The 19,474-nt window shown below is 34.0% G+C and overlaps 2 protein-coding genes across 2 annotated transcripts; one reads left to right on the forward strand and one right to left on the reverse strand.

Annotated features, from left to right (window-relative positions):
- Positions 1–263: 263 nt before the first annotated feature.
- Positions 264–2,304, forward strand: LOC135132862 (SET and MYND domain-containing protein 4-like). Its single transcript, XM_064061076.1, has 4 exons — positions 264–418; positions 476–877; positions 930–1,882; positions 1,928–2,304. Exons 2-4 carry the CDS (start codon positions 485–487, stop codon positions 2,262–2,264), a joined length of 1,683 nt encoding a protein of 560 aa, XP_063917146.1. The 5' UTR covers positions 264–418; positions 476–484; the 3' UTR covers positions 2,265–2,304.
- A 13,835-nt stretch (positions 2,305–16,139) lies between these two features.
- On the reverse strand, positions 16,140–18,628 carry LOC135132801 (beta-glucuronidase-like). Its single transcript, XM_064061005.1, has 8 exons — positions 18,515–18,628; positions 18,190–18,397; positions 17,956–18,141; positions 17,607–17,907; positions 16,810–17,555; positions 16,587–16,763; positions 16,400–16,538; positions 16,140–16,350 (listed from the first exon to the last, which is right to left on the reverse strand). Exons 1-8 carry the CDS (start codon positions 18,538–18,540, stop codon positions 16,169–16,171), a joined length of 1,965 nt encoding a protein of 654 aa, XP_063917075.1. The 5' UTR covers positions 18,541–18,628; the 3' UTR covers positions 16,140–16,168.
- Positions 18,629–19,474: the final 846 nt, after the last annotated feature.

A 19,474-nucleotide genomic window follows, 5' to 3' on the forward strand; every position in this document is an offset into this window, starting at 1 on the left:
GTTCAATAAAAAACCGCCTAAATGAATTCCAAAATTACTTTTATACGCACGTAAATAATATTATTATTCGTAGACTTGTTTTTTGCCATCACTCCTATAAAACAAAAATAATAAACGATTTTTCATCACAACGCATAATTTATTTAAAACCCGACTTCGTTTTTTCCAAGGTGAGTTTACCCCCAATGATAAGATAAAGAATCAACCTTCAAGGGTGACCATTTTTTGTAAGTACAAGAGAAAATCAATAACACTTGGCGCCAAAACGACGTCGCACCATATGAAAACTCCATGAAGCTTTATTTTTCTGTTAGCGTCCACAATTTAAGCAACATTGCGCTTTTGCGACCGAATTATCAACCATTAGTGTTACCTTATCATATGTGAGTGCTTGTGATAACTGAATGGTGAACGCACGGTAAGTTACATAATTACGATAGTTGCAATTCGCTTTAACACTTTGTGTAATTTTTAGCAAATTACAATGGCCACTGACCAAAGCATGGACGTCAATGATCTTTCAAAGCTATTATTCCAGTGCTTATCCACCTCCGACCCAAACTTTGACTCCGATTCTTATCTCAACGAGTTCGAAACTCGGAAAACCAGCCCGAAGAAAGTCAACTTTGTCCATAAAGACGTCTGCAAGTTTTTCCACATTTTTGTGAAATACACGAATCATTGTAAGGATGATTTCGTGGCGATTGCTTTTGAAGAAACAGCCACTGAGAATCTGGATAATGGTAAATTTATGACGGCGTTGGAAGGTTACAGTCGTTGTGTGGCCACAGCTGAGAGCAAAGATTTGCTAGCTTTGGCTTATGGTAACAGATCGGTGTGTTTTTTGAAGCTTAAAATGCCTAGGAAATGTTTGGAGGTACAACTGGGATACAATTTTCAAGGAAACATTTTGATTTCGTTGTTTGCAGGACACGGAAAGAGCACTTGCCAACGACTCCACCGAAGAACTAAAGGAAGAAATCATTGAAATACAAAACGACGCCAAGAAGACTGTTTTTTCACAAAGGGGTTACTACGAACCCATTCCGGAAGTTGTCCATTTCCAGGAAAACCCTTCCATTCAAAGTGCTAATAACTGTGTTAGGATCAAAGTCAACCAAGAGTTCGGGCGCCATGTTGTGGCCACCAGAGATATAAACATTGGTGAAATAATATCCGTAGAACAACCCTATGCATGTGTGCTAACCACCGACAAGCTAAGTCATTGCTACTATTGCTTAGAACTTTGCTACAACACTATACCCTGTGATCATTGCACCGTAGCTCTGTACTGTAGCGACTTTTGCAAAGTCAAAGCTTATGCCACTTACCACAAGTACGAGTGTTCGATTTTAGCAAGCCTCTGCGACTTAGCAAAAAACAATACCTTATTGCTAGCCCTCAAGATTACCCTTCTAGCTTTGGACGATTACTATCGAGCTTACATTAATGGTCTTGACGATAACGACTGCTACCAGTCCGACAGATACAAAGAAGTGCAACGACTGAAAACCGCAACAGCTAGATCTATCCGAACAGAAGTCCTCCATAAAGCTATCCAGACAGCAATCGTGTTTGAATTGTTGTCACGCCAAACCAACTTCTTCAACTGCTTCGGAGAAGACGCTAAACGGAAATTCAAGGAGTTGATGTTTCTACACCTGGAAATCACCAGCAGCAACGCTGTCAAGATCTACGAGTACACCCACAATTCCAATTTTAGCGAAACCACGAATTTTGGTCTAGGGGTGTATTCGTTTTTCTCTCTATTTACCCATTCGTGCTGCGCCAACGTGATGAAGACGTTCCACGGAAGCACGATGGTCCTCCGGGCTATCAACACCATTAGAAGAGGGGACCAGTGCTTTGTCAATCGCTATGGGTAAGTTGTGCGTTCTGGGGTTGAGAATCTAGGTTTGGTTTTTAGAATTAGGTACGAAGCTTTCGCCAAGTCGGTAAGACAGCAATTGTTTCACAGTTATGGGCTTGCTGAGTGTAGATGTAGGGCTTGTCAAGAGAATTGGAAGCCCGTTTTGGGCGATACTGAAGAGATTTGTAAGAATCTCGGGATTAATTCGATGGGTTTGTGTGATATAATGAGGAATTTCATCGGAATGGATATAAATATTGCGCATTATTTGCTACCGCTTCTTATTAAGCAGTACAAGAAGTGTGAGGAAATGGAGCCGGTGGGAAATGCCTTGACTATAAAAAAATTGATTGTTCATTGCTACGTTATATTCGGTAACAAAAAAATGTTGTAAAGATCGTGTATTTGTTCGATTTTTGCCAAATATTGCCTTAAAACAATGTCTTCAGCGCTTTGTTCACTTAAAGTAAGAGGTATTGTAGTGTGTGTTCAATAAAGTTATCAAAAATAATTAAGTTTATATTATTGTACATTCACGAAAAACACGTGGTCGGAATTCACTTTTTTGTCTTTAATGTAATTTTCTTACAGCTTGAATTCGAACATTCTCCATCTTCTTTTGTTATTTTTCATTTAATAATCAATTATATGTCAAAATAAATCTACACATATTAAGAAAAAAAAAGTAAAATGTAGATCCGCCCACCCACCCTACCTCAATTGTGATGATTTTTTTAATAGTCGTTAGCCAAGAGGGCGAAGCTTAACTGCAAAATCCTTATTTCTCTAAGAGAAAATAAAATCATGTTTTTGAGTTTCGTATTGTTCAAAGAATACTACGTATATTAAGAAAAATAAAGCCAAAGATTAGACTCCACCCATACCTGCTCCGATCTCAATTCTCAATTCTGTTGAATTTTTCATTGGTTGTCAGATCTAGGGGCGGGGCTTAATAGCAAGATACATATTTGTTTACAAAAATTTACCTTTTTAAACATGTTTTGAGTGTCTTGGTCTGAAAAGACGACTACGTACATTAAAAAAAAAAGGTAAAATATAAGCCCCGCCCACCCGCCCTATCTTAGTGTGACGATTTTTTTTTTTAATCGTCGAGAGCCAAATGAGCAGAATTTAATTTCAAAATTCTTATTATTTTTCTACAAGAAATTACCATATAAGACATGTTTTATTAGGAAGAAATTAAAACCAAAGATTAAGTCCCACCCATACTTGCCCTGATTTAAATAATAATGAAGTTTTCATTCGGTGGTAGACCTAGGGGAGGAGCCTAATTCCAAAATCCATATTTCCTTAGAAAAATTTACCATTTAAAACGTGTTTTAAGTTTCTATGAATAAAAAAAATCATCACAATGGAGATGGGTGGATGGGGTTAATATTTTACCTTTTTGTTTTAATATATGCAGACTTCTTTTCACAACATGAAACTTAAAATATGTTTAAAATGGAAAATTTGTATAAGGAAATATGGAAGTTGTTCCGGAATTATTTTGTACATAATCGCTATGTAATTAGCCGTGTAAATTCGAGTTACTAGGAAATAAATTAATTACAATACGATAAGGAATAAAACTATATTTTTCCTTCATTTTTGTTTTTCAGTATCATGTCTTCATGTAGAAAAACACATAAATGGCACGAGCGTCTGAAGAAGAATGAAGTACTCTCCAAATTCTTTATACTACGCTCATCATTCTGTTCTATTACGTTGTTGTCTATTTTTGCCTATTAGCGCATCTGCTTCTCCATCTTCTTTTGTTATTTTTCATTTAATAATCAATTATATGTCAAAAGAAAAGTTTTTGACTGAATGAGACTCGATAATTCCTGTTGTTCAGTTTTGTTCATCTATTCGAAGAAACTAGAAGAAGAAATCAAGAAGAATGCAGCGATAGGAAGAAGTTTCTCACATTTTTGAACAAACAAAATCTTGAATCCACTTTGTAATAAATACGATAACGAATAAAATTATAGATTTTTCGCATTTTTGTTTTCTAGTATCATATTTTGATTTAGAAAAACACAGAAATAACAAAAATTTACCATTTTAGACATGTTTTAAGGTTCTTGTTGCCGAAATAAGTCTACACATATTAAGAAAAAAAAAGCAAAATGTAGCCCCGCCCACACACCCTACATCAGTTGTGATGATTTTTTTAATTAGTCGTGAACCAAGAGGGCGGAGCTTAACTGCAAAATCCTTATTTCTCTACGAGAAAATAAAAACATGTTTTTGAGTATCGTGTTTTTTAAAGAATACTATGTATAATAAGAAAAAAATAAAGCCGAAGATTAGGCCTCACCCATACCCACTACGACCTCAATTCTCATTTGTGATGAATTTTTCATTCGTTGTTAGATCGAGGGGCGGGGCTTTATTGCAAGATCCATATTTGTCTAGATGAATTTACCATTTTAAACATGTTTTAAGTTTCTTGTTTTGACAGGACCACCACGCATATTAAGAAAAAAGATAAAATATAAGCCCCGCCCACCCGCCCTGTCTCAATGTGATGATTTTTTTTATTCGTCGTTAGCCAAGAGGGCGGAGCTTAACTGCAAAATCCTTATTTCTCTAAGAGAAAATAAAAACATGTTTTTGAGTATCGTATTGTTCGAAGAATACTATGTATATTAAGAAAAATAACGCCAAAGATTAGACTCCACCCATACCTGCCCCGATCTCAATTCTCAATTGTGTTGAATTTTTTATTGGTTGTCAGATCGAGGGGCGGGGCCTAATAGCAAGATCCATATTTGTCCACAAAAATTTACCTTTTTAAACATGTTTTGAGTTTCTTGCTCTGAAAAGACGACTACGTGCGTTAAGGAAAAAGGTAAAATATAAGCCCCGCCCACCCGCCCTATCTCAGTGTGACTTAGCAAAAAACAACACCTTATTGCTAGCCCTCAAGCTTACCCTTCTAGCTTTAGACGATTACTATTGAGTTTACATTAATGGTCTTGACGACAACGACTGCTGCCAGTCCGACAGATACAAAGAAGTTCAACGACTGAAAACCGCAACAGCTATATCTATCCAAACAGCAATCGTGTTTGAGTTGTTGTCACGCCAAACCAACTTCTTCGACTGCTTCGGAGAAGACGCTAAACGGAAATTCAAGGAATTGATGTTTCTACACCTGGAAATCACTAGCAGCAACGCTGTCAAGATCTACGAGTACACTCACAATTCCAATTTTAGCGAAACCACGAATTTTGGTCTCGGGGTGTATTCGTTTTTCTCTTTATTTACTCATTCGTGCTGCGCCAACGTGATGAAGACGTTCCACGGAAGCACGATGGTCCTCCAAGCTATCAACACCATTAGAAGAGGGGAGCAGTGCTTTGTCAATCGCTATGGGTAAGTTGTGCGTCTTGGGGTTCAGAATCTAGGTTTGGTTTTTAGAATTAGATACGAAGCTTTCGCCAAGTCGGTCAGACAGCAGTTGTTTCACAGTTATGGGCTTGCTGAGTGTAGATGTAGGGCTTGTCAAGAGAATTGGAAGCCTGTTTTGGGTGATACTGAAGAGACTTGTAAGAATCTCGGGATTAATTCGATGGGTTTGTGTGACATAATGAGGAATTTCATCGGAATGGATATAAATATTGCGCATTATTTGCTACCGCTTCTTATTAAGCAGTACAAGAAGTGTGAGGAAATGGAGCCGGTGGGAAATGCCTTGACTATAAAAAAATTGATTGTTCATTGCTACGTTATTCGGTAACAAGAAAATGTTGTAAAGATTGTATAATTGTTCGAATTTTGCCAAATATTGCCTTAAAACAATGTCTTCAGCGCTTTGTTCACTTAAAGTAAGAAGTATTGTAGTGTGTATTCAATAAAGTTATCAAAAATAATTAAGTTTATATTAATGTACATACGAAAAACGCGTGGTCGGAATTCAGTTTTTTGTCTTTAATGTAGTTTTCTTACAGCTTGAATTTGAACATTTATTCTCGATTGTTATTTGATTTTGACCGTATTTAACATGTGCCTGCTGTGTTTATTTCATATGCTTTGTTTTTCTCTCTTGTCATTTGCTTTAAAAAATGTCTATTTGCGAAGGCAGGATATAGCAGATAATATGCGGCAAGTGTTTTGGGTACAGATATGTGGTGTATGTATTATAGTAAAATAATCGAGGAAAGGTAATTTGAATTTTCGCGGGTTCATAATTTTTTTCTAAAAATTCAATTTTGTAATAAATGTAAGTTAATAGCTGTAATGGAAATCGTCCTTCGAAAGTAGATTTTTTTCTCGAAATTCTCGCATGCTTTTTTCTACATTCACTTTTAGTTTTTATCTGTTTAAAGGTTATTTTGTATATTTTTGTATTTAATTGAAGGGGTATTATTAAAAACGCTTATCTTTCGTTACAATTAAAACCCAAGGTTTCTGAGTGTACCTACTGCGTTGCAGCTTATGTTTTATAGATAGTTTCTAACTTCCTTTAAGCGCAATATCATGGTAAAGAATTGAGCGTACTCTAAAATGACCCTTAATGCATCTTCGTCTGTTCTATATTCATTGTAACATTAGCAATTAGTACTTTAATTGGGATACGTTTTGGTTGTTTTGGGACAAGGCAGGCAACCGCCAGAGAGTATCTACTATAGCAGTGTCGATAGCCGTAAGGTAAGATACAACACCAGTTAACTATGAAAATACCCAAATAATAACACTTTTTAGCCATTTTTCCGGCATATTAATCTTGGGACTGCCAGCAGAGGTCCATCGCTACGGAGCTAGTGCATGGTTACTTCCTGTAGCTTACATGGTAATGGGTCTTCTTGGTGTTTTTATATATTTGCCGGTATTCTTCAAGCTACAACTAACCAACACTTACGAATATTTAGAACGAAGATTTGATAGGAAAACGAGAATTTTAAGTTTCATTTTTTACATGGTGACCGAAATTCTGTTCTATCCGATATATGTTTATACACCAGCATTGACTTTTGCAACTGGTATCTAGCGCAATTACCGAAATTTTGTCAAAAATTAACATTATAATTGCAGCTAGTGGTGTAAATGTTCATTTAGCAGCTGTTGTATTAAGTGCTGTATGCATCTTCTACACGGCTATAGGTGGTCTGAAAACAGTAATCTGGACAGATATATTTCAGTATGCAGTAATAATATTATCGCTCACAGTTATATGCACTGCAGGTTTCAAGTTATCTGAAGGATTCTCATCAGTATGGAAGGCAGCATCAGATGGTCAACTACTCCAAACTTTTGAGTATGCGATAACCCTAGTGACAGTGCTATCTTTATTATGTTTTCGTTATAGTTTTAGTTTGGACATTACAATTAGACATGGCTGCTGGGGAATTACTATTGGTCAAGGAATACAATTAGCAGCAGAAATTGTTGTTCACCAAACGGGTGTTCAAAAATACCTTGCTTTATCGAAATTTGCTGATTCCATGTGGGTGGTTGTTTGTACTAGCATCAGCATCTTTTTTGTAGCGACTCTTTGCGTTTTTATTGGCTTGTTAACATATTCCAAATACAAGGATTGTGACCCTCTTTCAAGTAGAATTATATCAAAGCACGATCAACTTTTGCCGTACTACGTTGGTGAAATTGCAAAATATCTGCCAGGGGTGTCAGGTCTGTTAATAACAACAGTAAGTTGTGCTTCTCTTAGGTGAAAACTTCAATACATGTATATTTGAAGATAATGGAAATTTTGTAGTTCCATGTCGTCCAGTTTAAACGCATTGTCTGCCGTTGTGTACAAAAATTTGGTGTATTTCTTTTTCAAAGATACACCTTCCGAGAAAAAAGCAGCCACTATTTTAAAACTAATTGTTCTCATAATGGGAATTTTGTGCTCTTTGTTGGTTTTGATTGTAGATCAGCTAGGAGAAATCATTTCTATTTTTTTTGCTCTAACGGGACTTGCAAATGGGCCGTTACTTGGAGCATTCACGCTCGGGATGCTTTTTCCAAAAGCCAACTCAAAGGTTTGTTCTGTGTCTCTTAGGTAACAATACCACCGACTAACGTTTTAGGGTGCTTTCTATGGAATGTTGTTTGGATTTGTCTGTACTACTTCTCTTGTCGTTCCCTCGAAATATTTTCAGTTGAAGGGTTTAATAAAGTACCCCACAACTCTGTTGTCCACTACTGGCTGCAGTAGTTTTAATGTAACTACAGATGCATTCAGTACTTTGGCCAACATTAGCGCTATAACAGTGGATTCGGTCCAACCAAGTTCGATTTTCAAAATTTCGTTTTATTATTATCCGTTGTTTGGGGCTATTGCGACTGTTATTTTTGGTTTAGTGGTCAGTTACATGTCAAAAGAAACGTTTTTGGTTGACAGAGACTTGATAAGTCCGGTTGCTCAGTTTTGCTTACCTGAAGAATCTGGAAGAAATGAAGAAGAATGCAGCGATGGGGAAGAAGCTTCTCATATTCTTGACGAAACAAAATGTTGAATTTAATTTGTAATAAACATGGTAACGAATAAAATTATGTTTCTTCTTTTTTTTGTTTTTTAAAGTCATATCTTCATTTAGAAAAAAACAGAAAGGGCACAAAATTCTGAAGCAGAATGAAGTACTCTCCAAATTCTTTACGCTATTTTCATCATGACGTTGTTGTTTATTTTTGCCTATTGCGATGATGACTTATCGTTCGCTAAAGAAAAACCTGGAAGCGGAAGTCGCGATGGGTAATCCAGAAAGACCTCGACTTCTTGAAGGGAAAAAAAGGAATCATATGTTTTCTTGAATGTTGAGATCCTGAGGTTGTCGAAACTAAAAAATAACACTTTTGGATTTTCTAAACAAGATCATATGAAAATTAAAATTACACGTTTTTCATTTTTTTTTTATTTTTTAAAAATTCGTCAAAATTTTGTAAATCTTAAAATCTGATTGTTGTTACGGGCCGTAAATGCCATAATGTATTCACTGTTGACATAAAAAATCAAAGACCTGGTTTGAAATTTCACGTTGATTCTCACAAAAATCGTTAAAATTTTCAAATGGACATTAACCAATTAAAAAAAAAAAGTATCTTTATTTTCGTCGTAAGCACGGTGTTTCCAGATCACCCACATCTGTAAAACTCAACTCCGACAAAAATATTTTACTATAATAAAAATAAAAGTTCCCCACCCACCCACCCATTTTTAATGCGTCATCTATAACAAAAAAAAAAAACTTATTTTCATGAAATTTTCCCAAAAAAACTCTTTATCCAGGAAACATATTATAATCACATAGTCACTGATTTCCTCTATAATCAAATTTTTCAGTTTATTAGACATTTAAAAATTTTTTGTTAAAAAGAAAAATTAATTTTCTCGTTACAAAAAAAAAAAGAAATATATAATATATTTTCTTGAATGTTGAGATCCTGAGGTTGTCGAAGCCACAAAATAACACTTTTGGATTTTATAAACAAGATCAGTGAAAATAAAAATTACACGTTTTTTATTGTTTTTTAATTTTTAAAAATTAGTCAAAATTTTGTAAATCTTAAAATCTGATTGTTGTTACGGGCCGTAAATGTCATAATGTATTCACCTAAACACTGTTGACATAAAAAATGAAAGACCTGGTTTGAAATTTCATGTTGATTCTCACAAAAATCGTTAAAATGTTCAAATGGAGGTTAACTAACTTAAAAAAAATAAAAAAATATCTGTATTTTCGTCGTAAGCACGTTGTTTCCAGATCACTCCCATCTGTAAAACTCAACTCCGACAAAAATATTTTACTATAATAAAAATAAAAGTTCCCACCCACCCACCCATTTTTAATGCGTCATCTATAACAAAAAAAAACTTATTTTCATGAAAATTCCTAAAAAAACTCTTTATCCAGGAAACATATTATAATAACATATTCACTGATTTCCTCTATAATCAAATTTTTGAGTTTATTAGACATTTAAAAATTTTTTGTTAAAAAGAAAAATTAATCTTCTCATTACAAAAAAAAAAAGAAATATATAATATATTTTCTTGAATGTTGAGATCCTGAGGTTGTCGAAGTCACAAAATAACACTTTTGGATTTTCTAAACAAGATCAGTGAAAATTAAAATTATACATTTTTCATTGTTATTTAATTTTTCAAAAATTCGTCAAAATTGTGTGAATCTTAAAATCTGATTGTTGTTAAGGGCCGTAAATGTCATAATGTACTGACCTAAACACTGTTGACACAAAAAATGAAAGACCTGGTTTGAAATTTCACGTTGATTCTCACAAAAATCGTTAAAATTTTCAAATGGAGATTAACTAATTTAAAAAAAAAAATTAAAAAATATCTGTATTTTCGTCGTAAGCACGTTATTTCCAGATCACTCACATCTGTAAAACTCAACTCCCACAAAAATATTTTACTATAATAAAAATAAAAGTTCCCCACCCACCCACCAATTTTTAATGCGTCATCTATAACAAAAAAAATATTTTCATGAAATTTCCTAAAAAAACTCTTTATCCAGGAAACAGATTATAATAACATAGTCACTGATTTCCTCTATAATCAAATTTTTGAGTTTATTAGACATTTAAAAATTTTTTCTTAAAAAGAAAAATTAATCTTCTCATTACAAAAAACAAAGAAATAATATATTTTCTTGAATGTTGAGATCCTGAGGTTGTCGAACCTACAAAATAACACTTTTGGATTTTCTAAACAAGATCAGTGAAAATTAAAATTACACGTTTTTCATTGTTATTTAATTTTTCAAAAATTCGTCAAAATTGTGTGAATCTTAAAATCTGAATGTTGTTAAAGGCCGTAAATGTCATAATGTACTGACCTAAACACTGTTGACACAAAAAATGAAAGACCTGGTTTGAAATTTCACATTGATTGTCACAAAAATCGTCAAAATTTTCAAATGGAGATTATCTAATTAAAAAAAATAAAAAAATATCTGTATTTTCGTCGTAAGCACGTTATTTCCAGATCACTCACATCTGTAAAACTCAACTCCCACAAAAATGTTTTACTATAATAAAAATAAAAGTTCCCCACCTACCCACCCATTTTTAATGCGTCATCTATAACAAAAAAAAAAAAACTTATTTTCATGAAATTTTCCCAAAAAAACTCTTTATTCAGGAAATATATTATAATAACATAGTCACTGATTTCCTCTATAATCAAATTTTTGAGTTTATTAGACATTTAAATATTTTTTGTTAAAAAGAAAAATTAATCTTCTCATTACAAAAAAAAAGAAATATATAATATATTTTCTTGAATGTTGAGATCCTGAGGTTGTCGAAGTCACAAAATAACACTTTTGGATTTTCTAGACAAGATCAGTGAAAATTAAAATTATACGTTTTTCATTGTTATTTAATTTTTCAAAAATTCGTCAAAATTGTGTGAATCTTAAAATCTGATTGTTGTTAAGGGCCGTAAATGTCATAATGTACTGACCTAAACACTGTTGACACAAAAAATGAAAGGCCTGGTTTGAAATTTCACATTGATTGTCACAAAAATCGTAAAGTTTTCAAATGGAGATTATCTAATTAAAAGAATAAAAAAATATCTGTATTTTCGTCGTACGCACGTTATTTCCAGATCACTCACATCTGTAAAACTTAAAAATAAAAGTTCCCTACCTACCCACCCATTTTTAATGCGTCATCTATAACAAAAAAAAAAAATTTTCGTGAAATTTCCTAAAAAAACTCTTTATCCAGGAAACATATTATAATAACATAGTCACTGATTTCCTCTATATAATCAAATTTTTGAGTTTATTAGACATTTAAAAATTTTTTGTTAAAAAGAAAAATTAATCTTCTCATTACAAAAAAAAAAGAAATATATAATATATTTTCTTGAATGTTGAAATCCTGAGGTTGTCGAAGCCACAAAATAACACTTCTGGATTTTCTAAACAAGATCAGTGAAAATTAAAATTACACGTTTTTCATTGTTCTTTAATTTTCCAAAAATTCGTCAAAATTGTGTGAATCTTAAAATCTGATTGTTGTTAAGGGCCGTAAATGTCATAATGTACTGACCTAAACACTGTTGACACAAAAAATGCAAGACCTGGTTTGAAATTTCACATTGACTGTCACAAAAATCGTCAACATTTTCAAATGGAGATTATCTAATTAAAAAAAATAAAAAAATATCTGTATTTTCGTCGTAAGCACGTTATTTCCAGATCACTCACATCTGTAAAACTCAACTCCCACAAAAATATTTTACTATAATAAAAATAAAAGTTCCCCACCCACCCACCAATTTTTAATGCGTCATCTATAACAAAAAAAATATTTTCATGAAATTTCCTAAAAAATCTCTTTATCCAGGAAACAGATTATAATAACATAGTCACTGATTTCCTCTATAATCAAATTTTTGAGTTTATTAGACATTTAAAAATTTTTTCTTAAAAAGAAAAATTAATCTTCTCATTACAAAAAACAAAGAAATAATATATTTTCTTGAATGTTGAGATCCTGAGGTTGTCGAAGCTACAAAATAACACTTTTGGATTTTCTAAACAAGATCAGTGAAAATTAAAATTACACGTTTTTCATTGTTATTTAATTTTTCAAAAATTCGTCAAAATTGTGTGAATCTTAAAATCTGAATGTTGTTAAAGGCCGTAAATGTCATAATGTACTGATCTAAACACTGTTGACACAAAAAATGAAAGACCTGGTTTGAAATTTCACATTGATTGTCACAAAAATCGTCAAAATTTTCAAATGGAGATTATCTAATTAAAAAAAATAAAAGAATATCTGTATTTTCGTCGTAAGCACGTTATTTCCAGATCACTCACATCCGTAAAACTCAACTCCCACAAAAATGTTTTACTATAATTAAAATAAAAGTTCCCCACCTACCCACCCATTTTTAATGCCTCATCTATAACAAAAAAAAATATTTTCATGAAATTTCCTAAAAAAACTCTTTATCCAAGAAACATATAATAACATAGTCACTGATTTCCTCTATAATCAAAATTTTGAGTTTATTAGACATTTAAAAATTTTTTGTTAAAAAGAAAAATTAATCTTCTCATTACAAAAAAAAAGAAATAATATATTTTCTTGAATGTTGAGATCCTGAGGTTGCCGAAGCTACAAAATAACACTTTTGGATTTTCTAAACAAGATCAGTGAAAATTAAAATTACACGTTTTTCATTGTTATTTAATTTTTCAAAAATTCGTCAAAATTTGTAAATCTTAAAATCTGATTGTTGTTACGGACCGTAAATACCTTAATGGATTCACCTAAACACTGTTGACACAAAATATAAAAGACCTGGTTTGAAATTTCACATTGATTCTCACAAAAATCATTAAACTTTTCAAATGGAGATTAACTAATTTAAAAAATAAAAAATAAAAAAATATCTGTATTTTCGTCGTAAGCACGTTATTTCCAGATCACTCACATCTGTAAAACTCAACTCCCACAAAAATATTTTACTATAATAAAAATGGAAAAGGGATGTTTTTAAGTATTGTATTATAGGAAAAAAATAAAGCCGCAGATTAGGCCCCATTGATACCCGCTCCGATCCCAATTCTCGATTGTCATGAATTTTTCATTCGTTGTCAGATCGAGGGGCAGGGCTTTATTGCAAGATCCATATTTGTCTAGAAGAATTTACCGTTTTAAACATGTTTTAATTTTTTTGTTCTGACAAGACGACCACACATATTAAGAAAAAAGGCAAAATATAAACCCCGCCCACCCGCCCTGTCTCAGTTGTGACGATTTTTTTTATCGTCGAGAGCCAAAGGAACAGAATTTAATTGCAAAATCCTTATTATTTCTCTGCAAGAAATTACCATGTAGGACATGTTTTCGAGTATACTAGGTACATTACGAAGAAATTAAAACCAAAGATTAAACCCCACCCATACTTGCTCTGATCTAAATAGTGATGAAGTTTTCATTCGTTGGCAGACCTAGGGGAGGAGCCTAATTGCAAAATCCATATTTCCTTACAAAAATTTACCATTTAAAACGTGTTTTATGTTTCTATGAATAAAAAAAATCATGGTGGGTGGGGTTAATATTTTGCCTTTTTTCTTAATGTACATTGGATTCCTCGAACGACACGATACTCGAAAACATGTTTTTAATTGCTTTTAAAAATTTATTTTGCAGTTAAGCTTGGTTCATGGAGAATAAAAAAAATCATCACAATTGAGATAGGGCGGGTGGGCGGGCTTATATTTTGCCTTTTTGTTTTAATATGTGTAGACTTCTTTTCACAACATGAAATTTAAAATATGTTTAAAATGACAAATTTATAAAGAAATATGGAAGTTGTTCCGGAATTATTTTGTACATAATCGCTGTGTACTAAGAGATACATTGTTGAGTTTTACCCACGCCGATTTTAATTACCGATCATCGTAATAATACGATAACGAATAAAATTCAGTACAATTTTCCTTCTTATTTGTTTTCCAATATCATATCTTCATTTAGCAAAACACAGAAATGGCACGAGCTTCTGAAGAAGAATGAAGTACTCTCCAAATTCTTTACACTACGTTCATTATTCTGTTCTATAACATTGTTGATTAGGAGTATTATTTTTGCCTATATATTATTATTTTATTTTTCATTTAGTAGTCAATTATTGGTCAAAAGAAAAGTTTTTAACGGAAAAAGACTCGATAATTCCTGTTACACAGTTTTGTTCATCTATCTAAAGAAACTAGAAGAAGAAATGAAGAAGAATGCAACAATGAAGAAGAAGCTTCTTGCACTCTAGACGAAACAAACTGTTGATAATGTGGTGATGAATACGAGTAAAATTACATATATTTGAACTACTTTTATCATTCTGTTCTAGGTGCATAAGATTTTATTTAGGTATCTAGTCACTTAATAAAGAAAAATAAAGAACTAACTCAAAACTAGTACAAAATCTACGAAGCTGTAGAAGTTAAGAAGAAATTTAGCTTCTTTACAGAAAAAAAGAAATTTTTTTATTAGCCAGCGTCATTAAATAGGAATTGTTTCCAGTTGTCGCATAACATTTGCATGATTTTATCAATTCAAATCACCAGGTTAATTAAGTCGTTTTTTTAGATTTACAAGAAAATTAATATTAATATTAATGTGACGCACTTCCTACTGAAATACGTTGACCAAGACGTCAAAAGAAGTATTTATTCGAAATAATCTCACAAAAAAAAATTGTCTTCGTCCCTGTCAAAAAATTAACTTTTACCAAAATATTTCTATATATAAAGGTACCTTTTACGGATCTTTACAACATAAGTAAAGTGAAATGTAAAATTCAACAATACAATAACCTTGAGTTTTAATGTCAGGCATAGATAACTGTTATGTATTGTGCTAGGAATAAAAATAACCGGAGAAAAAAATTGACCCAAGATGTAGACAATACATCTCCTATACTTAGAAGCGTAAGCAGGGGATTTCCTGTTAAAGAAACTTTTATGAGAAAAGAAAACACGAAGAATTTTGAACAAGATTTTTGATTTAACCAATACAGTTATCTGGTTCATGCACCTTTTTAAACGTCTCGTATAAACGATGACGTCATTAACATTCTAGAGGGGATGAAAACAACATAGATACGAAAATTAATTTACTGTTTATGTCACCTGTAATTTGTGTGTGTAAGTGTTACAAAAACATTATTGTGGTTGCTATAAATAACAAATATTACTTTGTTGCACAGACTGACGTCCATTATTTCCGCATGAATGTCTGTCGTTAAAAATTAGTAATGCTGGCATTGGTGATTAAACAACACCAGTCCTCTAGGATGTAGAAACTGTACACACACGATTAAATAAATAATTACCTTTTCAGCCAATAAATAATCACAGTGAGATTACTTCCAGATAAAATTAAAGGCCATGGTAGTAATTATTAATTTATCTGAAATTATGGCAACAATGACGTGATTTTGGGCTGCCTTTGGGATAATTACCACAATCCCGGATGCAGCAACTACCATAAATAACGAAATATAAAAAAGTGCAACAAAGGTAAAACGTTCGACTTAAACGAAGAGAGAAAGTTTATTACGTACATTTTTTACCCAAAACGAACCGCCGCGCATACATTATCCAACAGGTTTAAACACGTCATTGTTCGACATTATCATACCGAATGTATCTCTATCTGCATTCAGTTTTTGTTTCATCTAAAAAACTTGAAAAATTACTTCGACCATATATCCCTCTCGATCAACCTTGAATCCCGCTTAGTATGCAACAAACAAAATGCGGATTTTCTTACGTTTTTATTAAAAACAAATCACAATTCATCATGTATAACAACAGGTCCGGCTACGTAGTTGTACAAATCACTAGGCACACTGGCGTTGTATAGCTGTCTAGCTAAAGCCCAATATCGCTTGCGCAGGTGGTGGGCGCTGGATTTAGGTTGGCGGCTTCTGGTAAAGATACCTTTTTTGTTACCACCGACTCTTGTGTAAGCTAAAACAACAAAGTCAACTTTGGGTGTGAATTATAGTCGTCGACTTACTCTGCGCCGTTTTAAAATCGGCGAAATTCCAGATGAATTCTCCGATAAAGAACCCTTTGGCTCGCAATTCATCAAAAGCTTGGAAGTGTTTTGACATCAAATGTACCTGGTACTCCTCCGACCAAATGAATTCGGGAGTCTAAAAAACCAAGTTTAAAAGGAATTAAATATTTATGTGGGTTCGTACGAAGTGAAGGCCTTCGAGAGTATCTCCTCCATACTCTTGCATGATCACCGGTTTGTTGAATTTTTCATGCCATGCAGTAGCTTCCCCGACCACACTCAATGGAATCGCATCTAAATTCCCACCATTGGCGTACCATCCGTTGTATCGATTGAAACTGACAATGTCCACAAACTCTGACTGAAATTATCATTTAGATACGAAACTACTCAAAAGGGAGACTTACAGATTCCACGTTATTGACAGACTGTGCTTCCGCAATCGTCGTTGGTCTCGTGATATCAAGGTTCTTGATATGATCGATAACTTCTTTGAAGTAACTTTTGGCAATTGGGTACTGAGTCCTTGGTTCGTTGGCAGCGGACCACATAATCACGCTTGGTCTATTTTTATCCCTCTTGATCAGCTCAGTCAAAGAGTTCTTGTGTTTAACCAATAGTGTGTCAAAGAAGAACTCCGTATTGACACTCGGACACTCATCTATGATCATAATACCTAGTTCGTCCGCCAAATCCATAATTTCTTCAGCGTATGGATAGTGTGAGGTACGATAAGCATTTGCTCCTATCCACTTAATCAAGTTGTAGTCCCTCACTATCAAAGGTAAGTCCAAACCTTTGCCTCTTATATCCGAGTCTTCGTGGCGACCAAAACCGTGAAGATACACAGGGCGATTATTAATCAAAAGAGACGTGTTAGTCCACGTGACAGATCGGATACCGATCGGTTGGCTATACTTGTCAATCAAGTCACCATATTCACTTAATAGCTCCACTTGTAAAGTGTACAAATAGCCTGGATTGGGGTCCATCAAATAGGGCCACCAGAAATGAGCATTAGGGACCTCCAGAATCCCGTAAGGCTCATCATATTCGTCACTCATGGCCACAACGTTACCTTTTTTGTCGATAAGGCTCACGCGACAAGTGACGTTAAAGTCGCTTATGTAGGTTATTTTATAGTCTACGAATCCTAAAACAAGGTGTGATTATCGTCGAATTTAGGTCTTGTGGGAGTGCGTACCTACGTCGCCATCCACCTCAGTGGCGACACTAATATCATCTATGTAGTTCTTTGGTGTAGTGTAAAGAGTTACAGGTCTATCAATACCTGCGTAGTTGAAGAAGTCAAAGCTGTAAAGTTGTACCAGTCTTCCGGTTTCTAGTTCGTCTACTTTGCCTTGCGGGACCGTGTCGGATAAGAGGGTATTGTCACAGGCTACCGTTATCAGATTTTCTTTGCCATACTTAAGGAAATTGGTGACTTCTGCCAAGAACGGTAAGTGACCGATTTCGTGGCTCATCACCAACTGACCATTTATCCACTGGAAAAATTCGTCTCAAGAAACAGTCACACGAGTTGTACTACTTACCACTTGAGACGCATAAGACACCGAACCGAACCTCAACCAAACCCTTCCAATTTGGTACCAAGACTTCGGCACGAAGAATTTCCGGTCATACCACACCAACCCAACGTGGTCCCGAATTTGCCCGCTGGTGGTGATATCGTTGTAGCTGCTTGGCACCGGCATCATATACACCTCAACATCTGTCAACTACCAACAATATTGTCACTACACCAGAGTCAATAAAGCGCAAAATACCTCCTTCAGGTGTCTTTTATACCAATGCTCGTCAAAGCCTTGAAGCGGATTATTGGCTTGTGGTACCACGAAGTTCCACAGACCATCCAAAGACACCACCTGACGGGTTTCGGACTGACGAGGGTACAAAATGCCGCCGTGGTGGGTTTCCGATTTGACTTGCAGCAAGAGGGATAAGATCAGAAATCGTCTGTCCATTTTGTGGTCTCTGTGGAAAAACTGGACGTAAGTTTCTAGTGTAAGGATGGGTTTGAAGCATTACTTGGGTCGACATTTTCACGAAATGGTAGTGTTAAGAGGAAAATGCGTTTTTTGAAAGAATCACCTGGCGCTCTTTTCCTTACTTTCCATGGGTTTTTCTTGTGATGACTCGATAGTGTCAATAGTGTCAACTTAAATTTGTTTGTCACTGATGCTATCTGTTAGTGGATAAGTTTGTTGTTATCGTAGCGGCGGAAATGAAGTCGTACGATTGATTATCGTCAGCACGTGGTAGGAAACGGGCGATGGAAAATCCCCAAAAATTTTTCTGAGCTGGCATGGATTTATCTACACGGTTGATTAAAAAAATATTGTTGTATTAATTTTTGCTAATTTTATATGTGTGCCATAAAAAATATAAAGTGTTTTTCATTTTAAAATTTCCGCCAATATGACGTCACGAGCCTAAAATGCGTCCTCGTCTAGCGGACCTACCACGTGATGAATCGTGAATCTACGCGGTAGGTGATTGAGGGAAATGTGGCTGTGGTTCATAACCAATCAGGGAGCTCAATTTTGTCATAAGTGACAATTTGACAATCAAGTGTACTATCATAAAATTTTAAATGCTGCCAACCAAATTAAGACTGCAAAAAATACAAAATTCCTGCTGGAGATTCACCTTTAAAATGAAAAAATTTAATTATGTAACCTGCTGTCAAAGTGTTAGGGTGTTTGAAAATGAAAACTAGTTATGTCTTGAAATGAGTGAGTTTGTTGGCAATCCTGGATTCTTAGATGAAATTGATATATACCATGTTTTCGATAATTTCCGATTGTCAAGATTGACAGATTGTTGACATTTTTAAATTTGCAAAATAGAAAAATAAAGATTTAACAATTAAGCTCCGCCCCTCGCCTTACGACGAATAAAAAATCATCAGAAATGAGATAGGGCGGGTGGGCGGGGCTTATATTTTGCTTTTTTTTCTTAATATACATGGCCATCTGTTCACAATAAGAAATTTTCCATTTTAAAGATATTTTAAGTTTCATGTTGTGAAAAGAAGTCTACAGATATTAA

This window comes from Zophobas morio, unplaced genomic scaffold, assembly GCF_036711695.1.
Source record: "Zophobas morio isolate AGI-343-1 ecotype UQ-CSIRO unplaced genomic scaffold, CSIRO_AGI_Zmor_V1 ptg000021l, whole genome shotgun sequence".
NCBI lineage: Eukaryota > Metazoa > Arthropoda > Insecta > Coleoptera > Tenebrionidae > Zophobas > Zophobas morio.

What these genes read in the sequence shown, in the direction of transcription:
- LOC135132862 (XM_064061076.1), top strand. Translation starts at nt 485, where the DNA reads ATGGCCACTGACCAAAGCATGGACGTCAATGATCTTTCAAAGCTATTA. An exon ending in TGCCTAGGAAATGTTTGGAG is followed by an intron (nt 878 to 929) that starts GTACAACTGGGA and finishes CGTTGTTTGCAG; the next exon opens with GACACGGAAAGAGCACTTGC. An exon ending in TGCTTTGTCAATCGCTATGG is followed by an intron (nt 1,883 to 1,927) that starts GTAAGTTGTGCG and finishes TTTGGTTTTTAG; the next exon opens with AATTAGGTACGAAGCTTTCG.
- LOC135132801 (XM_064061005.1), bottom strand. Translation starts at nt 18,540, where the DNA reads ATGGAAAGTAAGGAAAAGAGCGCCAG. An exon ending in TGTCTTATGCGTCTCAAGTG is followed by an intron (nt 17,908 to 17,955) that starts GTAAGTAGTACA and finishes GAATTTTTCCAG; the next exon opens with TGGATAAATGGTCAGTTGGT. An exon ending in CTGTCAATAACGTGGAATCT is followed by an intron (nt 16,764 to 16,809) that starts GTAAGTCTCCCT and finishes TGATAATTTCAG; the next exon opens with TCAGAGTTTGTGGACATTGT.